The sequence below is a fragment of the Rana temporaria genome, chromosome 2 (genome assembly GCF_905171775.1).
Source record: "Rana temporaria chromosome 2, aRanTem1.1, whole genome shotgun sequence".
Taxonomy (NCBI): domain Eukaryota; kingdom Metazoa; phylum Chordata; class Amphibia; order Anura; family Ranidae; genus Rana; species Rana temporaria.
This window is the reverse complement of record NC_053490.1, coordinates 72,013,638-72,034,052: the sequence shown is the minus strand read 5'-3', so window position 1 is coordinate 72,034,052 and position 20,415 is coordinate 72,013,638. Positions and strand designations below refer to the sequence as shown.

Sequence of the window (20,415 nt, the reverse complement as noted above, 5' to 3'; positions counted from 1 at the left end):
TTAATGTCTGAACCGCAGGCAACAGAAGTGAGCACACCCCTAAGTGAAAATGTCCAAATTGGGCCCAGCCAGCCATTTTCCCTCCACGGTTTATGTGACTCGTTAGTGTTACAAGGTCTCAGATGGGAATGGGGAGCAGGAGTGTTACATTTGGTGTTCTCAACACTCTCATACTGGTTACTGTAAGTTCAACATGGCACCTCATGGCAAAGAACGGAGGATCTTAAAAAATAAATAAATTGTTGCTCTACATAAAGATGGCCTAGGTTATAAGAAGATTGCAAAGACCCTGAAACTGAGCTGCAGCACGGTGCCCAAGACCATACAAAGGTTTAACAGGACAGGTTTCACTCAGAACAGGCCTCACCATGGTCGACCAAAGAAGTTGAGTGCACGTGGTCGACGTCCTATCCAGAGGTTGTCTTTGAGAAATAGACATAGGAGTGCTACCAGCATTGCTGCAGAGGTTGTAGGGGCAGTGGGTGGTCAGCCTGTCACTGCTCAGACCATATGCTGCATACTGCATCAAATTGGTCTGCATGGCTTTCGTCCCAGAAGGAAGCCTCTTCTAAAGATGATGCACAAAAAAGCCCACAAAACAGTTTGCTAAAGACAAGCAGACTGATGAGACCAAGATAAACTTATTTGGTTCAGATTGTGTCAAGCGTGTGTGGCAGCAACCAGCTGAGTACAAAGGCAAATGCATCTTGCCTACAATCGAGCATGTTGGTGGGAGTGTCATGGTCTGGGGCTGTATGAGTGCTGCTGGCACTGGGGAGCTACAGTTCATTGAGGGAACCACGAATGCCAACATGTACTGTGACATACTGAAGCAGAGCATGATCCCCTCCATTTAGAGACTGGGCCGCAGGGCAGTATTCAGACATAATGACACCAAACACACCTCCAAGATGACCACTGCCTTGCTAAAGAAGCTGAGGGTAAAAGGTGATGAACTGGCAAAGCATGTCTCCAGACCTGAACATTATTGAGCATCCTCAAAACGGGAGGTTGAGGAGCGCAAGGTCTCCAACATCCACCAGCTCCTTAATGTCGTCATGGAGGAGTGGATGAGAACTCCAGTGGCAACTTGTGAAGCTCTGGTGAACTCCATGCCTAAGAAGGTTAAGGCAGCGCTGAAAAATGGCGACTACACAATATAGACACTTCGGGCCCAATTTGTACATTTTACTCAGGGGTGTACTCACTTTTGTTGCCAGCAGTTTAGACATTAATGGCCGTGTGTTGAGTTATTTTGAGGGGACAGCAAATTTACACTGTTATACAAGCTGTACACTCACTACTTTACATTGTAGCAAAGTGTAATTTCCTCAGTGTTGTCACATGAAAAGATAAGAAAATATTAACAAAAATGTGGAGGGGTGTACTCACTTGCGAGATACTGTAAATATATAAAAATCATTTAAGGATTGTGAAAATATGAAGCCATTTATTAAAACACATAGTCAGGTCCATAAATATTGGGACATTGTCACAATTCTTATCTTTTTGGCTCTATACACCACCAAAATGGATTTGAAATGAAACAAACAAGATGTACTTTAACTGCAGACTTTGAGCTTTAATTTGAGGGTATTTACATCCAAATCAGGAGAACGGTGTAGGAATTACAACAGTTTGTATATGTGACTCCCACTTTTTAAGGGACCAAAAGTAATGGGACAATTGGCTGCTCAGTTGTTCCATGGCCAGGTGTGTGTTATCCCCTCATTATCCCATTTACCAGGAGCAGATAAAAGATCCAGAGTTCATTTCAAGTGTGCTATTTGCATTTGGAATGTGTTGCTGTCAACTCTCAATATGAGATCCAAAGAGCTGTCACCATCAGTGAAGCAAGCCATCATTAGGCTGTAAAACAAAAACAAACCCATCGGAGAGATAGCAAAAACATTCAGTGTGGCCAAATCAACTGTTTGAAACATCCTTAAAAACAAAACTGCACTGGTGAGCTCAGCAAGACCTGGAAGACCACGGAAAACCACTGTGGTGGATGACCGAAGAATTCTTTCCCTGGTGAAGAAAACACCCTTCACAACAGTTGGCCAGATGAAGAACACTCTACAGGAGGTAGGTGTATGTGTGTCAAAGTCAAAAATCAAGAGAAGACTTCAGAGTGAATTCAGAGGGTTCACCACAAGATGCAAACCATTGGTGAGCCTCAAAAACAGGAAGGCCAGATTAGAGTTTGCCAAATAACATCTAAAAAAGCCTTCACAGTTCTGGAACATCCTATGGACAGATGAGACCAATATCAACTTGTACCAGAGTGATGACAAGAGTATGGAGAAGGAAAGAAACTGCTCGTGATCCAAAGCATACCACCTCATCAGTGAAGCATGGTGGTGGTAGTGTCATGCCGTGGGCATGTATGGCTGCCAATGGAACTGGTTCTCTTGTATTTATTGATGTGACTGCGGACAAAAGCAGCAGGATGAATTCTGAAGTGTTTCCGGCAATATTATTATCTGTTCATATTCAGCCAAATGCTTCAGAACTCATTGGACGGCACTTCACAGTGCAGATGGACAATGACCCGAAGCATACTGCGAAAACAACCAAAGAGTTTAAGGGAAAGAAGTGGAATGTTATGCAATGGCCAAGTCAATCACCTGACCTGAATACGATTGAGCATGCATTTCACTTGCTATAGATAAAACTGAAGGGAAAATGCCCCAAGAACAAGCAGGAACTGAAGACAGTTGCAGTAGAGGCCTGGCAGAGCATCACCAGAGATGAAACCCAGCGTCCCATTATGTCTGTGCGTTCCACACTTCAGGCTGTAATGGACTGCAAAGGATTTGCAACCGAGTAATAAAAAGTGAAAGTTTGATTTCTGATTATTAATCTGTCGCATTACTTTTGGTCCCTTAACAAGTTGAAGGCACAGATACAAACTGTTGTAATTCCTACACCGTTCTCTTGATTTGGATGCAAATACAATCAAATTAAAGCTAAAAGTCTGCAGTTAAAAATCTTATGCCGCGTACACACGGGTTGTAAAACAAATGACTTTAGTGTCATTAAAAACAATCGTGTGTGGGCTCCAGACCATTTTTCACGATGTAAAAAAATGGGCATTAAAAATTTAGAACATGCTCTAATTTTTCACAACGTTTTTAACGTCGTAAAAAATGGTCGTGTGTGGGCTTTAACTACGTGAAAAAAACGTGCATGCTCAGAAGTTATGAGACGGGAGCGCTCGTTCTGGTAAAACCAGCGTTCGTAATGGAGTAAGCACATTCATCACGCATTAACAGACTGAAAAGCGCGAATCGTCTTTTACTAACACGAAATCAGCCCAAAGGGTGGTGTCATCCCAATGGAACTTCCCCTTTATAGTGCCGTCGTACGTGTTGTACGTCACTGCGCTTTGCTAGAGCATTTTTTTTTCACGATCGTGTGTAGGCAAGGCCGTTTTAACGATCGGGTTGAAAAAAACTGTTTTTTCTAGACCATTAAAAATGTCATCTTTTACAACCCGAAAAACAGTCGTGTGTACGCGGCATTAGATTAGAATTGTGTCGATGTCCCAATATTTATGGACCTGACTGTAGTTGTTGGGCTCCTTTTAAAATCATATTAGCAACAAAAATCACCCAAATAGCCTTTATCAAAAATGTACATACCCCGGGAATGTTTGGACTTGGTACAGACACACACACACACACGTTAAAATGGCAATTAACCACGTGACCTCCGGAAGGTCCCCCCCCCCCCCTTCATGAACGGGCCACTTTTTGCGATACAGTACTGCATTACTTTAACAATTGCGCAGGCATGCAACAGTGTATCCAAATAAAAAGCAACTTCTTTTGGTGGTATTTGATCACCAATGTGTTTTCTTTTTGCGTTAAACAAAAAAAAAGACAAAATTATGAAAATAAAATCTAATTTCTTCGTAAATTTTGGCCATTAAGTATTTTGCTACATGGAAAAAAAATAAAAAATAAAATAAAATAGCAATAACCATATAGACACCAATTGACACTTTTTGGGAACCAGTGACACAAACTCTGTACTAATAGCACTGGATGGGAAGGGGTTAAACATCTAGGGCAGGGGTCTTCAAACTACGGCCCTCCAGTTGTTCAGGAACTACAATTCCCATCATGCCTAGTCATGTCTGTGAATGTCAGTGTGTTACAATGCCTCATGGGATGTGTAGTTCCGCAACAGCTGGAGGGCCGTAGTTTGAGGATCCCTGATCTAGGGTGATCAAAAGGTTAACCGTGTCTAGGCAGTGTTTGTGCATACACAGTGTGCCCCTTTAACCAGTTAAGGACCCCTTCACGCCGATATACCTCAGCAGAATGGCATGGCCAGCCGTGCGTTTGCGACCCGGTCCGAAGCTCCGCGACTGCACCCGCGAACCCGATTGCCGCCGGTGTCCCGCGATCGGTCACAGGAGCTGAAGAACGGGGAGAGGTGTGTGTAAACACACCTTCCCCGTTCTTCATTGTGGCAATGTCATTGATCGTCCATTCCCTGATATAGGGAAAGACGATCACTGACGTCACACGTCCAGCCCCTACAGTTAGAAACACATATGAGGTCACACTTAGCCCCCTAGTGGTTAACTCCTAAACTGCAATTGTAATTTTCACAGTAATTTCGCTGTGAAAATGACAATGGTCCCAAAAATGTGTCAAAATTGTCCGATGTGTCCGCCATAAATTTTTATTTTTTTGTGACTACAAAACGCTGATCCCCGCCATTAGTAGTTAAAAAAAATAAAAAAAAATAAAAAATGCCATAAAACTATCCCCTATTTTGTAAGCGCTATAAATTTTGCGCAAACCAAATGGATAAACGCTTATTGCGATTTTTTTTTTACAAAAAATAGGAAGAATACGTTTTGGCCTAAACTGAGGAAAAAAAATGGTTTTATATCTTTTTTGGGGATATTTATTATAGCAAAAAATATTTTTGTTTATAGCGGAAAAAAAAACAAAAAAAAAAACGCAGAGGTTATTAAATACTACCAGAAGAAAGCTCTATTTGTGGGGAAAAAAGGGCGCCAGGTTGCACGACCGCGCAATTGTCCATTAAAGCGACGCAGTGCCGAATCGCAAAAAGGGGCAAGGTCCTTAACCTGCATAATAGTCCGGGTCTTAAGTGGCTAACTAGGGAAAAGACTGATCTTATCTCTGCTATGTAGAGAAACAGGATGTCCCTCCCCCTGTCACAACTGACATATGCCTTGTTTACACAGGCATATCTCAGCTGATAGAGTTTTACTAATCATCTGGAGAGCCAGAGGAGATCGGCTCCTCTGTGAATTATAAGTTCACCTTACACATTTTTCTGTAAAGGTGAACTTACATATCAAGGCCTCATGCACACGCAGTGACGTAGAGAGATCCTGCTCTCATCCCATCCCACCCCACCCCACCCCCCGGCAGTTATCCTGTGGGAAGTCAGATGGAGCAAACACGGTTGGGACTCCCGACGAAAAGCTCTTATCGCAGTTTCTCTGACGGGAAAACCGGTGCGTGCGGGGCATAAGACTTTGCACCCGGTAGCATGTGCTTGGAGAGTTCAGTCAGCACTGTTGGTAAACTGGGAGAGCGTTTTCTTTTGTTGGCACTGTGCATGATATACCCATAAAAACGTGGACAAATAAATTAACATTTGCTTGTGGATCCGTGATCCTGACTCAACATGTGTTGTAAAAGGTGTGTTGGGGGGGGACTGCCTGTGGAGAGATCCCAGCTGTGTTGACATTTAAAGGAGTATGTAAAACACATTTCATAATCAAGATATGTACCTGCAGTACCATGCACTTGTATTAAAAGGTATTGTGTTCTCTCTCTTTGCATTGCTTCCATTCGTGTGAAATCCCTGGTGTTCCTGCCAGTCCCTCCACTTTCTTATTAAAAACGGACCACATTGGCATGAGAGCACAGAGTGGTCAGTTCTATAGATTTGCTTAGAACTCAGCCTGCTCTCCTCCAATGACCAAACTTTTGCTCCCCCTGCACAGCCGTTCAGTGTACTGCCGTTTTCTCCTCCCCCACCTCTCTGTTCTCAGCTGCATAATAAAAAAAATAAAAAATAAAACACACGCAAAAGCTTAAGAGGGTCCCCTTTAATATCAATGACCGCTTGAAGTCTTTTGTGGTATTTGTGGATGAGGCTCTTTATCTTCACAGATGGTAAAAGCTGCCCATTCCTCTCGGCAAAAACCCTCCAATCCCTGTAAATTCTTGGGCTGCACATTTGAGATCTCCCCAGAGTGGCTCAATGATATTGAGGTTAGGAGACTGAGATGGCCACTCCAGAACCTTCACTTTATTCAGTGGTAGCCAATGACGGGTCGACTTGGCCTTGTGTTTTAGATCATTGTCATGTTGAAATGTCCAAGTACGTCCCATGCACAGCTTCCTGGCTGATGAATGCAAATGTTCCTCCAGTATTTTTTGATAACGTACTGCATTCATCTTGCCAACAATTTTGACCAAATTTCGTGTGCCTTTGTAGCTCACACATCCCCAAAACATCAGCGATCCACCTCCATGTTTTGCAGTAGGAATGGTGTACCTTTCATCATAGGCCTTGTTGACTCTCCAAATGTAGCATTTATGGTTGTTGCCAAAAAGCTCAATTTTGGTCTCATCACTCCAAATGACTGTGGCAGAAGGTTAAAGGCTTGTCTCTGTGCCGTTTAGCGTATTGTAAGCGGGATGCTTTGTGGCATTTGCATAGTAATGGCCTTCTTCTGTCGACTCGACCATGCAGCCCATCTTTCTTCAAGTGCCTCCTTATTGTGCATCTTGAAACAGCCACACCACATGTTTTCAGAGAGTCATGTATTTCACCTGAAGTTATTTGTGAGTTTTTCTTTACATCAAACAATTTTCCTGGCAGTTGTGGCTGAAATTTTAGTTGGTCTACCTGACCGTGGTTTGGTTTCAACAGAACCCCTCATTTTCCACTTCTTGATTAGACTTTGAACCAGGGATGTGGAGTCGGTAGATAAATGTTTAGACTCCTAAATGTTCCGACAATCTAAATTTAGTGGAGTCGGTGCATTGTTTGCTGACTCCGACTCCAGGTACCCAAAATTTCCTCCGACTCCACAGCCCTGCTTTGAACACTGCTGATTGGCATTTTTATATCCCTTTCCTGTTTTATACAGTTCAACTACCCTTTCCTGCAGATCCTTTGATAAATTCTTTTGCTTTTACCATGACTCTTGATCCAGCGCTGCACTGAATTCTGGATTCAAAGATGAAACGGTCTGTCAGGAGTCCAGAAACTCATTGATATATATATCACACACATACACACACACACACACACACACACACACACACACACACACACACATATAAATATATAATCACACACACTAATTACAAGCAAACAGATCACAGGTGAGGTTGATCACCTTTAATAGCCATTCAACTTGTGTGCATGTTATCAGGCCAAAATCACCAGGTGTAAACTTATGATCAGGGTCATTTGGGTAGTTTTTGTTGCCATTGTGATTTAAAAAAAAAAAAGAGTAAAACCGTTAATTGATAATAAATGGCTTCAGCCAAACACATAATCATGAGTTAAATAACAGTTTGTGTTATTCATAATCTCTGAAAAATGGCCAAGAAATCATGAATTCTGCCAGGGTATGTAAACTTATGAGCACAGCTGCACATACATACATACATACATACCAAAGTTGTCATCTTACCAGTGGACTGTGAAGCAGTATTAGGAGAATAAGGGGGTGGAGGAACTGTATTCAACGTGGTAGAATTCATAGCAGAAATATGTGTACCATTGATATATGCACCTATAAAAAAGGAAAAAAAATATATTATATATCAATTACATTTTTCTTAGTTCTCCATTTGCTCACGCTATGAATTTCCTACCTACCTATCTTTATTTATGCCTTTAAAGTGCTTTTGCAAGTAACGCTACTAGATCAAGTTACAAAGTATAATCATAATTTGAAATGTACTATGGAGCATTTATAGAGTAATAGGTCAAACTAAACATGAAAAAAGTGACCATTTGAAATATACAGCAACACTGTACTTAAATGTTAACTATAGCAGCCCACGGGTATCTAATGGGCTGGATTGAGAAATATCCTAGTTGGCAGGAAGTTGGACTACAGTTTTAAGGGGGAGGCTGGAACATTGTTTGGAGAGGTTGAGCAATTTGTGCGGATTGATTCTCTTTAAGATGACCAGTAGCAACCTTGCAACTCTTTACCCCATTTTTTTGACCTGACAGCAGTCAGATGGTACTTGCATCTAGCCGCCTCCACCGTCTATGGACAGTCCCTATCTGTAGAGCCATAGAAGCTATAAGTGTTTGGTTGATTTTAAAGAATGAAATTCAAAAGATACAACAGCATGCCATTTTAAAGCAGTGACAAAATTGTGAATGTACTGTATTACACAAATGAAACAATTAAAGCTCACAACTGTGCTGTTGATAAAAGCAGTGTAGGTGGATGTCAGCCCCCTGGAGAACGTTATAGAGCTGCTGTCCGACTCCCCTACATGCTGTCAAAACAGAGTATTTTAATTCTTGCTACAGTTTGTAGCCTGACACAAGGCCAGCCATAAGCGGTTTGAATCTTGGCTGGTTTAGCAGGAACCGGCCAAGATTTGAACCATTAATGGGCAGGCTGAATGTACCAAGTTGATCGAGCCACTTGGGTACAACCAGCCTGTCAGAATTCTGCTGTAGCCTCTAGTGATAATCGCTATCTTCTCCCAGCAGAGACAGTTTCCCCTCCGGGAGAAAAATGATGGCCTGGCAGGAGGGATCCCTACATCAGCATTGTGTTGGTGGGGGGGGTTGGAAAAAAGCAAAATTTCTTTCCTGCAACCACGAAATTCGCTCAGTGTACGGCAGGCCTTAAATTACACAAATTGAATTAGTTTAAGATATGAACACACCAATACTACATAAACATGGGCAGACAATACATATGAAACAGAAAGCCACCTTTGCTTATCCTAAATCTGCATTGCGTTATTCAGGATTGTATTATCTATGGTTACATTTGAAATCTTCAGAAGGATATAATTTACTGTGACAGAATTAGTTTCAAAATTTAAAATTACTATTACATTTAGTATTTGTTATGGAAACAATGAATTTGAGTTAGTACATTAGGGCGTTACAATTTAAGGGGGTTTGCAACATAGAAATCCTTTCCAACAGGCTTTGGAAAGTCTTATATGGAAAAAACAAAACAAAAAACACACTTATAGAAGTTATGTATTTTATACAAATCAAAATGATGACTTTATAAAGCTGAACTCTTTGGTACTTTTTCAAGTACCAAAAATGAGCATTCAACCCTTGCAGTGCAGGGGCAGCTTCACTGCAAGGAAAGATTTTTCCTTTCCCCGGAGATGAGCTTTAACATTAACCCTTACTAGGCCAATCACATACAGTCTCTGTTTGTAAATGGAAGTCTGACTGGCATGTTTAGCAATCATTCAATAAAGCACAACCTAGTCATTCTGCATAGTGCAGCCTGGTAACCAGTATTGTTTAGTGCCTGCTGAAGCTTCTGGTAAAATGCTGCTAAAAAAGCTAAAAAAGTGCTCAGAGGGCTTCAAGAAAACGGCTTGATGCTTTTAAAAGCCACATATATACACAAGCATTTCAGCCAAACGTTAGTCTGAACAGTCTTAATTTAACAGGCATTTACCAAGAATTCAGAAAGTGTCTGCAAAGCTTAGTTCACAGAGTTAGTCTCTCACAGTGTGCTGGAGCTTTCTAAATATCTTTTGAAACCAGATAATGCCCGTTACAGCCTGCATGTACTTTAGGATCTATGTTAGAAATTCAGGGCAAATGGTGCTTAGAAAAAAAGAAAAAAAAACAGCTTTGACCTTTCAAAATATACACAGGAAATTTGAAGTGGTTGCAAAGTCAAAAAAATGTTTTGAATTAAAAAGAACAACTTTATACTTACATGCTCTGTGCAAGGGTATTGTGTACAGCGGCCCCATACAGCCTTTGAGGTTCCAGTGCTGTCTGCTTCTCTTCTGCACGTGCCCCCGTGGCAAGCAGCTTGCTTTGTGGGCACACATGCGGGCATGCAACCAAGGCAGGCTGTGTGCATCCATAGAGACACAGCATGCATCGTTCCCCTATAACCTCCTCATACGATTTTACTGACAGCAGCAGGAGGAGCCAATGACTCCCGCTGCTCTCAGCAAAGCCAGCGAGTGCAGGAGAGGGGAGTAAAGATCCGCAGATGGGCATAGTGCTGGTTCAATGGAGGGACTCCGGGAAGGTAGGGGAATAGACAGTGACTTTTACCTCAATACACTCTAGCGATTGTAAAGGCTGAAAGTTATTTTTTTTTATCTTAATGCATTAAGGTAAAAGAACCTTCTACATGCAACTCCCTCCCAAGATCCCCACCTTTATACTTACATGAGCCCGATCTCAATCCTCATTGGGTCAGAGACAGCAGAGGGAGCACTTGGCTCCTGCTGTTGACAATCGCAGCCAGTGACAAGCGAGTGGGGGGGGGGGGGGGACAGACATAGCCCAGCCGCGAGCCCACACATGTCATCTCCCCCCTCCCGCTCCCCATAGCAAGCCGATTGCCATGGGGGGACTCAGCAGACAGGAGGAGCCAGGAGCGAGAAGGAGGAGGATCAGGCTGCTCTATGAAAATACATTACACAGAGCAGGTAAACATGTTGGATATTTATGGTTTAAAACCACTTTAAGCTTATAGATGCTAGTCTGAACACAAGCAATTGTGGAGTGAAACCAAGTACTCTCCCACAGCTTTCTAAACACCAGGGGATACCTACTGAATGTTCATTTGGGTTATAGCCAGTACTTCCAACAGTCCCAGACTAGAGCCGAAATGTGCTTTTATGACTTCAAGAAAGCGGTTTCAAGCTTTGGAAACAATTGCTGAATGCGATACTCTTTAGGATTAGCGTTTATTAAATATGCCTGTATATTCTTCACTTTAGATCTACTGGAAAAATGGAAGCATGCAATCCAAGAGTCACATGCCAATATTTTTGGTCAAACATACCAGCAGTCACTATTTAACGAGAGTACAAAATTCAGCACTCAAGGCAACCACCCATATAAGGGGAAGGCAGAACTACAATGCATGACTAGCAAAACTAGCGTTTATGAATGCAGGATAAATATGCCGGAGTGTTCATCGTAAAGCTACAGTAAAAAAAAAAAAAAATTGTATGAGTGCAAAACTGAGTGTAACATGCTGATTTTTTTTTTTCTCTTATGTTGAACTTACCAGTAGTTGCTATGTAACAAAGTAGTACAAAAACACAGCAATCATGGTAACCAATCAGGTGAGGTAAAGCCACAACTACAAAGCACGAACGGTGACATGTTGCAATAGGAGACTGCACTTTGCATGATGAAAGGTCCACAGAAATAAGAAAAAAACACAACAATCCAGCTAAGGATGGGCACTGCTGGCCGGATTCAAACACATTTTGGGGAGTGCAAATCTCTTCAAAGTTCCTAGTGCTTCCCTTTTTACCACTAAAAAATAAGTTTTAGAAAGTCACACTGCCAGGAGCACCATGTGCTGTATCTGATATCAATTAGGTTTTATGAAATAGAAATCCAGTACTGGGTACTGCGAATCAAATCAAAATTAGTGCATGGGTAAAATTTGCGATACTGGAAAATCAGGTTGTCAGAAAGTGCTAGAACTGAGCTTAAATCTGATTAAAGGGCAAGATTGCCATTTTAAAATTCCAATTTTACAAATATAAAAAGATATATTAAAATAAATAAGGGAAGAAGATCCTACAAAATAGAATCTGCTAAAAACTGTTCAGAGTGATAGGGAGGTCTCATTTCTGAAGGCCCACCACTTTACCTCCCTCCATTATTCAGTAGTGTCTGGGGTATCTGCAAGGCATTCAGTGGTAGCTGGTGTTGTGCAAAACAGTGATTATTTGCAGTAAACAGAATAAAGTTAGTTACTGTAGTCCTCGTTTTTCTTAGCCCAATCCCGACAATTCGTACTATTGGCTGTTGCCCCTCCCCCTTCAGATAAACTTTGACCTTCTCCAGAGGTACTTAAGTTTGACTGTTCCTTCTTTACCGCCATTGTCTTCCCATAGTAATCTAAAAAATAGAAAAAGCAAGACAAACAAACAGAGCCCTGACACAATTTCATGCAGTTCTGTGCATGCTCAGCATTTTAGACAGTAAAAACCTACATAAAACATTAATGTGTACCATAGCAGGCTGAATAATCGTAATTAAATTCACTGGAAGCCACAGTCATTAAATGCCTTACTTGCAACTGCCGAAGATTTCAGAAACTCTGGAGCCAACAATAACGTACTGTTCAAAATTTTATCTGTCAATCTATTGTTACAATTAAAATAGTGTACTCAGAATCTAAAGGTCCAAAAAGAGCAACAAAAGACAATTTTTCGTTCTTCAGTCTTTGTACATTTATCTTAGTATGAAACAATAGACACACTGTGTTCATGTTATTCATAGCATTCAACCTAAATTGCACCCGTTACATTTGTTGGTTAGTACTTTGCCACTGTATTGGCTTGAGAAGTATACAATTCGTACATGCAAAGTTTAATAAAACAAATTGCACTAAATAGAGCCTCATAAGGGCAAGGTCCTCTGTGGGGCAAATTGAGCGCATTGTCTCAAAGTGATGCCCTCCAAGCGCTTTACCTTGCGTTTTAGATGCCCCTTGCTCCTGTACACAATGGAGGAACAGTAACGTAATGCAGGACTTGGAGACTCGGTTTCTCCGCTGTATACAGCAGAAGGTGCAAAAGGGACAGCAATGTAATGCAGACATGGGTAGCAAGAGCAGGGCTTTGAAACCTTCTCTGCGTCAGAAGACTGATGCCACTGACCACACATTCACAAGTGGATGAAAGTTGTCACAAAAGAGGTTCCACGTTAAGGGACATATACTAACTTCTCCCATTATCTTCAAGTGCTGCAGTGCCTACAGAATCCTCTATATTATGACACACTTCCACAAGTGTTTGATTCCTGGTCCCCATGAGTGCTACGGTTCCTTCCGATGACCCCTACATCACCACTCTGTCCTGTAATGACATGGGGACAGACTAAAAAAGGACTCAAAAGCTCTTGGCACGGACCAGGAATCCAATATCCCTAGAAGAATATAGGATGAAAACGTCTGGGCACTGTAGAAGTTAAAGAAGGTGACAATTTGCAATGTGGGTGAGGCAAGTATAATACTGTATCCCTTTACAGGGGAACCTTCTTTTCTACCATTTAACTTTGTGACACTTTCACTTTAAACAGTTAGAATAGTATGCAAGAAAATTGGGTACTTATTCTTTTATATTTAAAGGAGACTTGCACTGAAACAAAAAATACACCAGCTGCCATTGGCAGGTCTTGCTTTTGAAAATGCTAGTTGCCTACCCGATATGTTGATCCAAGGCCTTAAAGTGTTTGTTACCCCAGCATTTCATATTCCTCAAAACATAAAAGATATGCGCTGTCTCATGTGAATCAATAAAGTGAACTATTGTGAACAAACACAAAAATTACCACCATGTGATTAAACGAACATAATGCGAAACCAAAATTCAACCGAAAATTATTCATCAAAAAAAAAATACACACACACACAAAAAAGCGTCCTGGTGTTTTCATTTCAATCCATGTTCAAATCTTTCTATCTTTCTTAAAATCAAGTGAACCACTCCCAGTGAAAGATTTTCAATTCATTTTTCCCCAAATATAATTAAAATGTGCCTCTTACCAGATCCCAATGATCTCCATGTTATAAAAGAGATCATGTATTGCATGAGGTTAAGATATGTGGGATTCCTCATGTATGCAACCCGACCTCCTCGATGGATCACTCAAGCAGCCTCCTAATTAGCTTCCCAGCCCTACACAGTCTGGAACTCGCTTGACGTTTTTACATTATGATGTCCATTTATGAAGCAGTGATCCCAAGGATCGCCACTGATCACAGCTCATAAACAGTTTATGAAACAGATCATCGGGGGGAGAAGATGTTTGAACTTGTTCTCCCGCCGATGATCTCCACACAGTGAGAATCCTTATTGACGGACACAGTAACGGCCAGTTTATGAAGATGTGACCTCAGCGCTTCACTGGTGATCTGTGTCAGAATTCACGCTCCCCGATTCACCAACTCAGAGGTGGTGAATCGGGGAGGGAATCCACGGGGGATCTGAGGAGGAAGATTTTTAATTTCTACCTCGTTCAGACCACCCCCCCCCCCCCCAACACTGTAACCATGTAAATTATATAAATAGTGCGAATATATATATATTATTTTTTTTATCACACACACATTATATATATATAGTGTGTGTGTGTGTATATATATATATATATATATATATATATATATATATATATATATATATATATGTGTGTGTGTGTGTGTGTGTGTGTGTGTATGTGTGTATGTGTGTATGTGTGTATGTGTGTGTGTATATGTATGTATATATATATATATATATATATATATATATATATATATATATATATATATATATATATATATATATATATATATATATACACACACACATATACATACACATATACATATACAGGGAGTGCAGAATTATTAGGCAAGTTGTATTTTTGAGGATTCATTTTATTATTGAACAACAACCATGTTCTCAATGAACCCAAAAAACTCATTAATATCAAAGCTGAATATTTTTGGAAGTAGTTTTTAGTTTGTTTTTAGTTTTAGCTATTTTAGGGGGATATCTGTGTGTGCAGGTGACTATTACTGTGCATAATTATTAGGCAACTTAACAAAAAACAAATATATACCCATTTCAATTATTTATTTTTTACCAGTGAAACCAATATAACATCTGAACATTCACAAATATACATTTCTGACATTCAAAAACAAAACAAAAACAAATCAGTGACCAATATAGCCACCTTTCTTTGCAAGGACACTCAAAAGCCTGACATCCATGGATTCTGTCAGTGTTTTGATCTGTTCACCATCAACATTGCGTGCAGCAGCAACCACAGCCTCCCAGACACTGTTCAGAGAGGTGTACTGTTTTCCCTCCTTGTAAATCTCACATTTGATGATGGACCACAGGTTCTCAATGGGGTTCAGATCAGGTGAACAAGGAGGCCATGTCATTAGTTTTTCTTCTTTTATACCCTTTCTTGCCAGCCACGCTGTGGAGTACTTGGACGCGTGTGATGGAGCATTGTCCTGCATGAAAATCATGTTTTTCTTGAAGGATGCAGACTTCTTCCTGTACCACTGCTTGAAGAAGGTGTCTTCCAGAAACTGGCAGTAGGACTGGGAGTTGAGCTTGACTCCATCCTCAACCCGAAAACGCCCCACAAGCTCATCTTTGATGATACCAGCCCAAACCAGTACTCCACCTCCACCTTGCTGGCGTCTGAGTCAGACTGGAGCTCTCTGCCCTTTACCAATCCAGCCACGGGCCCATCCATCTGGCCCATCAAGACTCACTCTCATTTCATCAGTCCATAAAACCTTAGAAAAATCAGTCTTGAGATATTTCTTGGCCCAGTCTTGACGTTTCAGCTTGTGTGTCTTGTTCAGTGGTGGTCGTCTTTCAGCCTTTCTTACCTTGGCCATGTCTCTGAGTATTGCACACCTTGTGCTTTTGGGCACCCCAGTGATGTTGCAGCTCTGAAATATGGCCAAACTGGTGGCAAGTGGCATCTTGGCAGCTACACACTTGACTTTTCTCAGTTCATGGGCAGTTATTTTGTGCCTTGGTTTTTCCACACGCTTCTTGCGACCCTGTTGACTATTTTGAATGAAACGCTTGATTGTTCGATGATCACGCTTCAGAAGCTTTGCAATTTTAAGAGTGCTGCATCCCTCTGCAAGATATCTCACTATTTTTGACTTTTCTGAGCCTGTCAAGTACTTCTTTTGACCCATTTTGCCAAAGGAAAGGACGTTGCCTAATAATTATGCACACCTGATATAGGGTGTTGATGTCATTAGACCACACACCTTCTCATTACAGAGATGCACATCACCTAATGTGCTTAATTGGTAGTAGGCTTTCGAGCCTATACAGCTTGGAGTAAGACAACATGCATAAAGAGGATGATGTGGTCAAAATACTCATTTGACTAATAATTCTGCACTCCCTGTATGTATGTATGTGTATATATATATATATATATATATATATATATATATATATATATATATATATATATATATATATATATATATATATATATATATATATATATATATATATAAAATGCAGGGGGGTCTCGTTATTTTATCAACATTAACCACCCGTCTGTCAGTGTACTGGGCAGTGATTTATCACTGCTTAATAAACTGACATCTCAGTGTTTCTGTGAATTTCTGGTACTGTAATCTCGTAAAGTCCCACGAGATTCCAGTATCAGGGACCGTTCTCCAGTGTTGGTAGATGGCTTCACTCCTCCAAACAGTCATCCAGGAGGAGATAGATCTCCAATGTGAATGCCTGCGAATGAAGCAGTGAAGAGATTTCACCGCTTCATAAAAGGACACCTATGTTCGTGGTGGTAATTTCTGCGTTTGTTCACAATATTTCACTTTATTGATTCACACGAGACAGTGCATATCTCTTATATTTTGAGCACCGTATATTCACCTCCTCATATTCAAGGAGTAGTAAAAGAGCAGCGGTCTTATCTATATTTAGCACAAGGTTTTTCTATACCAATATTCTTAATGTGTCTGCTGTACTTATAAGAAAACATATCCTGTTCTCTTTGTATTGCTTCCTTTATCTGAAATCTCTGGTGTTCCTGCTAGTCCCCTTGCGTGCCTACTAAAGACTGACCACACTAAAAGCAGGAGAACACACTGTGGTCAGTTCTCTAGCTGTGCTGGGAACTCCGCCAGCTATCCTCCAATGATCAGACTTGTCCCGACCAGGGCTGTGGAGTCGGAGGAAATTTTGGGTACCTGGAGTCGGAGTCGGCAAAAAATGCACCGACTCCTACTAAATTTAGATTGTCGGAACATTTATCTACAGACTCCACAGCCCTGGTCCTGACTAGGGGTGCAACGGATCAAAAAACTCACGGATCGATCCTCGGATCAGGAGTCACGGATCGGATTATTTTCGGATCAGCAAAAAAAAAAAAAAAAAGGGTCCGTTTTTTCATTGGTCCAAAAAAAAAAATTATATATATATATAATAAAATAATATATTTTTTTTTTTGGACCAATTAAAAAAAGGAACCTTTTTTTTTTTTTTGCTGATCCGAAAAAAAGAGCACAATAGCAATTCACAGGGGTGAATTAAAGAGGAAGCAGGTGAGGCTGTTTGGGACTTAAAGTACAATCTTGATGTTTTTACAGCAAATTATATATATATATATATATATATATATATATATATATATATATATATATATTTGCTGTAAAAACATCAAGATTGTACTTTAAGTCCCAAACAGCCTCACCTGCTTCTTCTTTAATCCACCCCTGTGAATTGCTATTGTGCCCTTTTTTCCCCCTTTCCCCCCCCCCTCCTCTCACACCAGTGCTTCACTGCTAACATTCCTATTCAACTTGCTAGAGCCCAGTGCACAGCGTGACACGCCTCCCCGGGGAGGCGTGTCACGCTGGGCTCTGGCAAGAAGACTGGCCGCCGCTCCGGAGCTAGGCCGAAGCCGGGGACTTTCCTAGGCCTAGGCTCCGGAGCGCTCCGCGGATCGCGGGGTGTGCCGATCCGAACAGGGTGGCCCGTTCGGATCACGGACGATCCGTTACACCCCTAGTCCTGACACACCCCTTCTGCACAGGCTTTTACTATGAAGATCAGTGTGCTGCTGTATCTCCTGTCACAGCTCTTATGCAGCTGAGAGCAGAGGGGATGTAATCTTTTATAATAAAATAATAAGATTTATAATGTTTTGTTGTTTTTGCTGTATATACAAATGTTTTGCCTTACATTTCAATTTTAAACTGAATGTGTTTTACAAGGTGGTCATTTACAAAACACTTTAAAGTGGTTGTAAACCTCAGACATAAAAAATGTGAACAAAGCAAATGCCTCTATAGCAGTGATGGTGAACCTTGGCACCAGATGTTTTGGAACTACATTTCCCATGGTGTTCATGCACTCTGCAGTGCATCATAGGAAATGCAGTTCCAAAACATCTGGGATGCCAGGGTCGGCCATCACTGCTCTATGGTGTGTACTTGTCTCAATCCAGAGTACTAAGTGTCATTTCTGTCTGCTGCTTCATTCCTCTGCCATGCTTATGAATCACCTATGACGACAAGTTGTCCTGACACCAAGAGAAAACTAGTGACAGGGGAAAGACCTCCAGCTGACTGACGGCTCTCGGTTCTCCTCGCTGAGCTCTGTAGAGTGCAACTTCAGCTTTCCGGCCCCTTTTTTTTCTGTACGCCCAGACAAGCGTTATACATTTTGTACTTTGAATGGTTGTAGAGAAAAGAATACTGCAGATGCGTTTTATGTTATGTAGGAGGATTTGTTTCATCTCTATCATCTGAGGCCAGTCACTTCACTGGCTATATGTGAGGGTTAACAACCACTTTAATACTCACTAGTCATTAACCAGAACAAGTCTGCAGAACAGAAGTTTTGACTTTCTTGACTTCGTTAGCTGCATGCTTGTTCCACATCCATGATTGAGATCAGACAAGCAACCAGTAGTTTCATAGGGAAGCGAGTCGTGCCAAGCTCTGTATTTTTCAGCACAGGTTTCCTTTAAGCACAGGCTTTAACATTGGCATATCTTACAGAACTGCCACGTTTTTTTCTTCTTCTTTACACTCTGCATCGGGTCTCAAAGGCTTGAAACAAAACAATATTCAGACTTGCCTTCCCCTCTCCTTGTTGTCCTGGTATATGATACAGTGGGAACATGCATAACAGCTTCATCATGATGGAAGGAGCATGCAGTTATGCATCATGGTGAAGTAAAAATAGGAACATAAAACATCTGATATATTTTGGTATAAAAAAGGAAAAAAAAGATACAAAGAAAAATATACAAAAACAAAAAGGTGATCATCCAAAGCATTCTTTTTGGTTCTATAGTGTTGGGAGAGCTCCCTTTTAAAATGACAAATATGAGCTCTGAATGTCTAAAGATGCAGCACTGGAAGGAAACCTCTTCATTTACAAATGCTCAAAGCCTCTTACTAGCCCTGCGTTTTCCATTGGAGGAGAATCATTCGCAAAACATCTACACTTTCCTACAACGCCTCTAAAGAAACAGAGTCATCACCCCCTGCACATTTCAGAAGGATTAAAGCCAAACTCCAGACATATATTTTAAATACACCATTTAAGACTAAAGCCTGGTACACCAAACACTTTTAGCGGAGCCACTGTACCAACAATCCAATGTTCGTACAGTGATCTCCCTCGCTGAGCGGTCGTGTTCTGGTGGGGGCCACCCCCCTGTCAGACCACTCCGATCAGCGCTCTTTGCCATTGGCTGAGAGTGCTGAACGGGAGCAGGTCGGCTGCAGGTTTTACAGCATGCTCTTCTAACAGAAGCCGACTGACATACACGTCACGCAGGGATGGACTGGCCATTGGGACTACAGGGAGTTTCCCGGTGGGCCGATGGCTCAGTGGGCCCGGCATCAGTGACAGCGGACCGCCGCCCCTCTCTGCTCCTCTGTCTCTCCCTTCCCGCAGCGCTCACCTCCTCTCTCTGCCCACAGCGCTCACCTGGGGGGAACAAAGAAGGGGGAGGACAAGAGGAGCAGGGACGACGACAGAGGAGCATGGGGGAGGGGACAGACAGCTGACTTAACAGCCATGGCCTGGGAGTTTCTTACTTCTGCCTAATCTTGTGCCATAAGGGGGGGCACCAAACTGATTTTTTGCCCCGGGTGAAATATTGTCTTGCTTCCCCACTGGTACTGCCTATAAGAGTACCAGTACCAGCCGTTCTACTCTAATAAAGTAGAACGGCTAGTGAAGGGGGAGAGGGGGCTTTCGTGACCAGGGGGGTGCAGGAGCTGTGGTAGAGACCTGTCAAAGTGGGCCAGTCTGGATGAAGTCCAGGGCTAAATTTTTGTCTCAGTCCAGCCCTGACGTCACGCATGTCAACCGTTTATTGAACTGACTGATGCCTTCCAACATTGGGCCTATGTGTACTGGGCATTAGCAGAAGTATCGGAACAATCTTAACCACCCCCATGCAGAGCAGAACTCAAAAAGGAGCAAAGGTCAGCCAATTCGGACTGTACGGTCAATTACAGCACTGAACATACATACACAAAAGGGGCGAGCAGAAGGATGCTCTCATCAATGTACTGCTCTTCTTTCTGGAACAGGGTGAGGCAGGGACCTGACCAGGCTATATGGCTTAAAGGCTAACCCCACCTTCTGG

The 20,415-nt window shown here is 41.7% G+C and overlaps 1 protein-coding gene across 4 annotated transcripts in view; it reads right to left on the bottom strand.

Moving 5' to 3' along the window:
* The window catches only part of PROSER1 (proline and serine rich 1), an 81,076-nt gene that overhangs the window by 8,104 nt on the left and 52,557 nt on the right, over positions 1-20,415 (bottom strand). For 3 of the 4 annotated variants that reach the window (XM_040340364.1, XM_040340365.1, XM_040340362.1), the window contains exons 10-11: positions 11,989-12,132; positions 7,712-7,813 (exon numbers count right to left, since the gene is read on the bottom strand). In XM_040340364.1, the coding sequence (XP_040196298.1) occupies positions 7,712-7,813; positions 11,989-12,132 (246 nt within the window). The remainder of the gene's footprint in view (positions 1-7,711; positions 7,814-11,988; positions 12,133-20,415) is intronic. The other variant, XM_040340366.1, reaches the window with a different exon arrangement.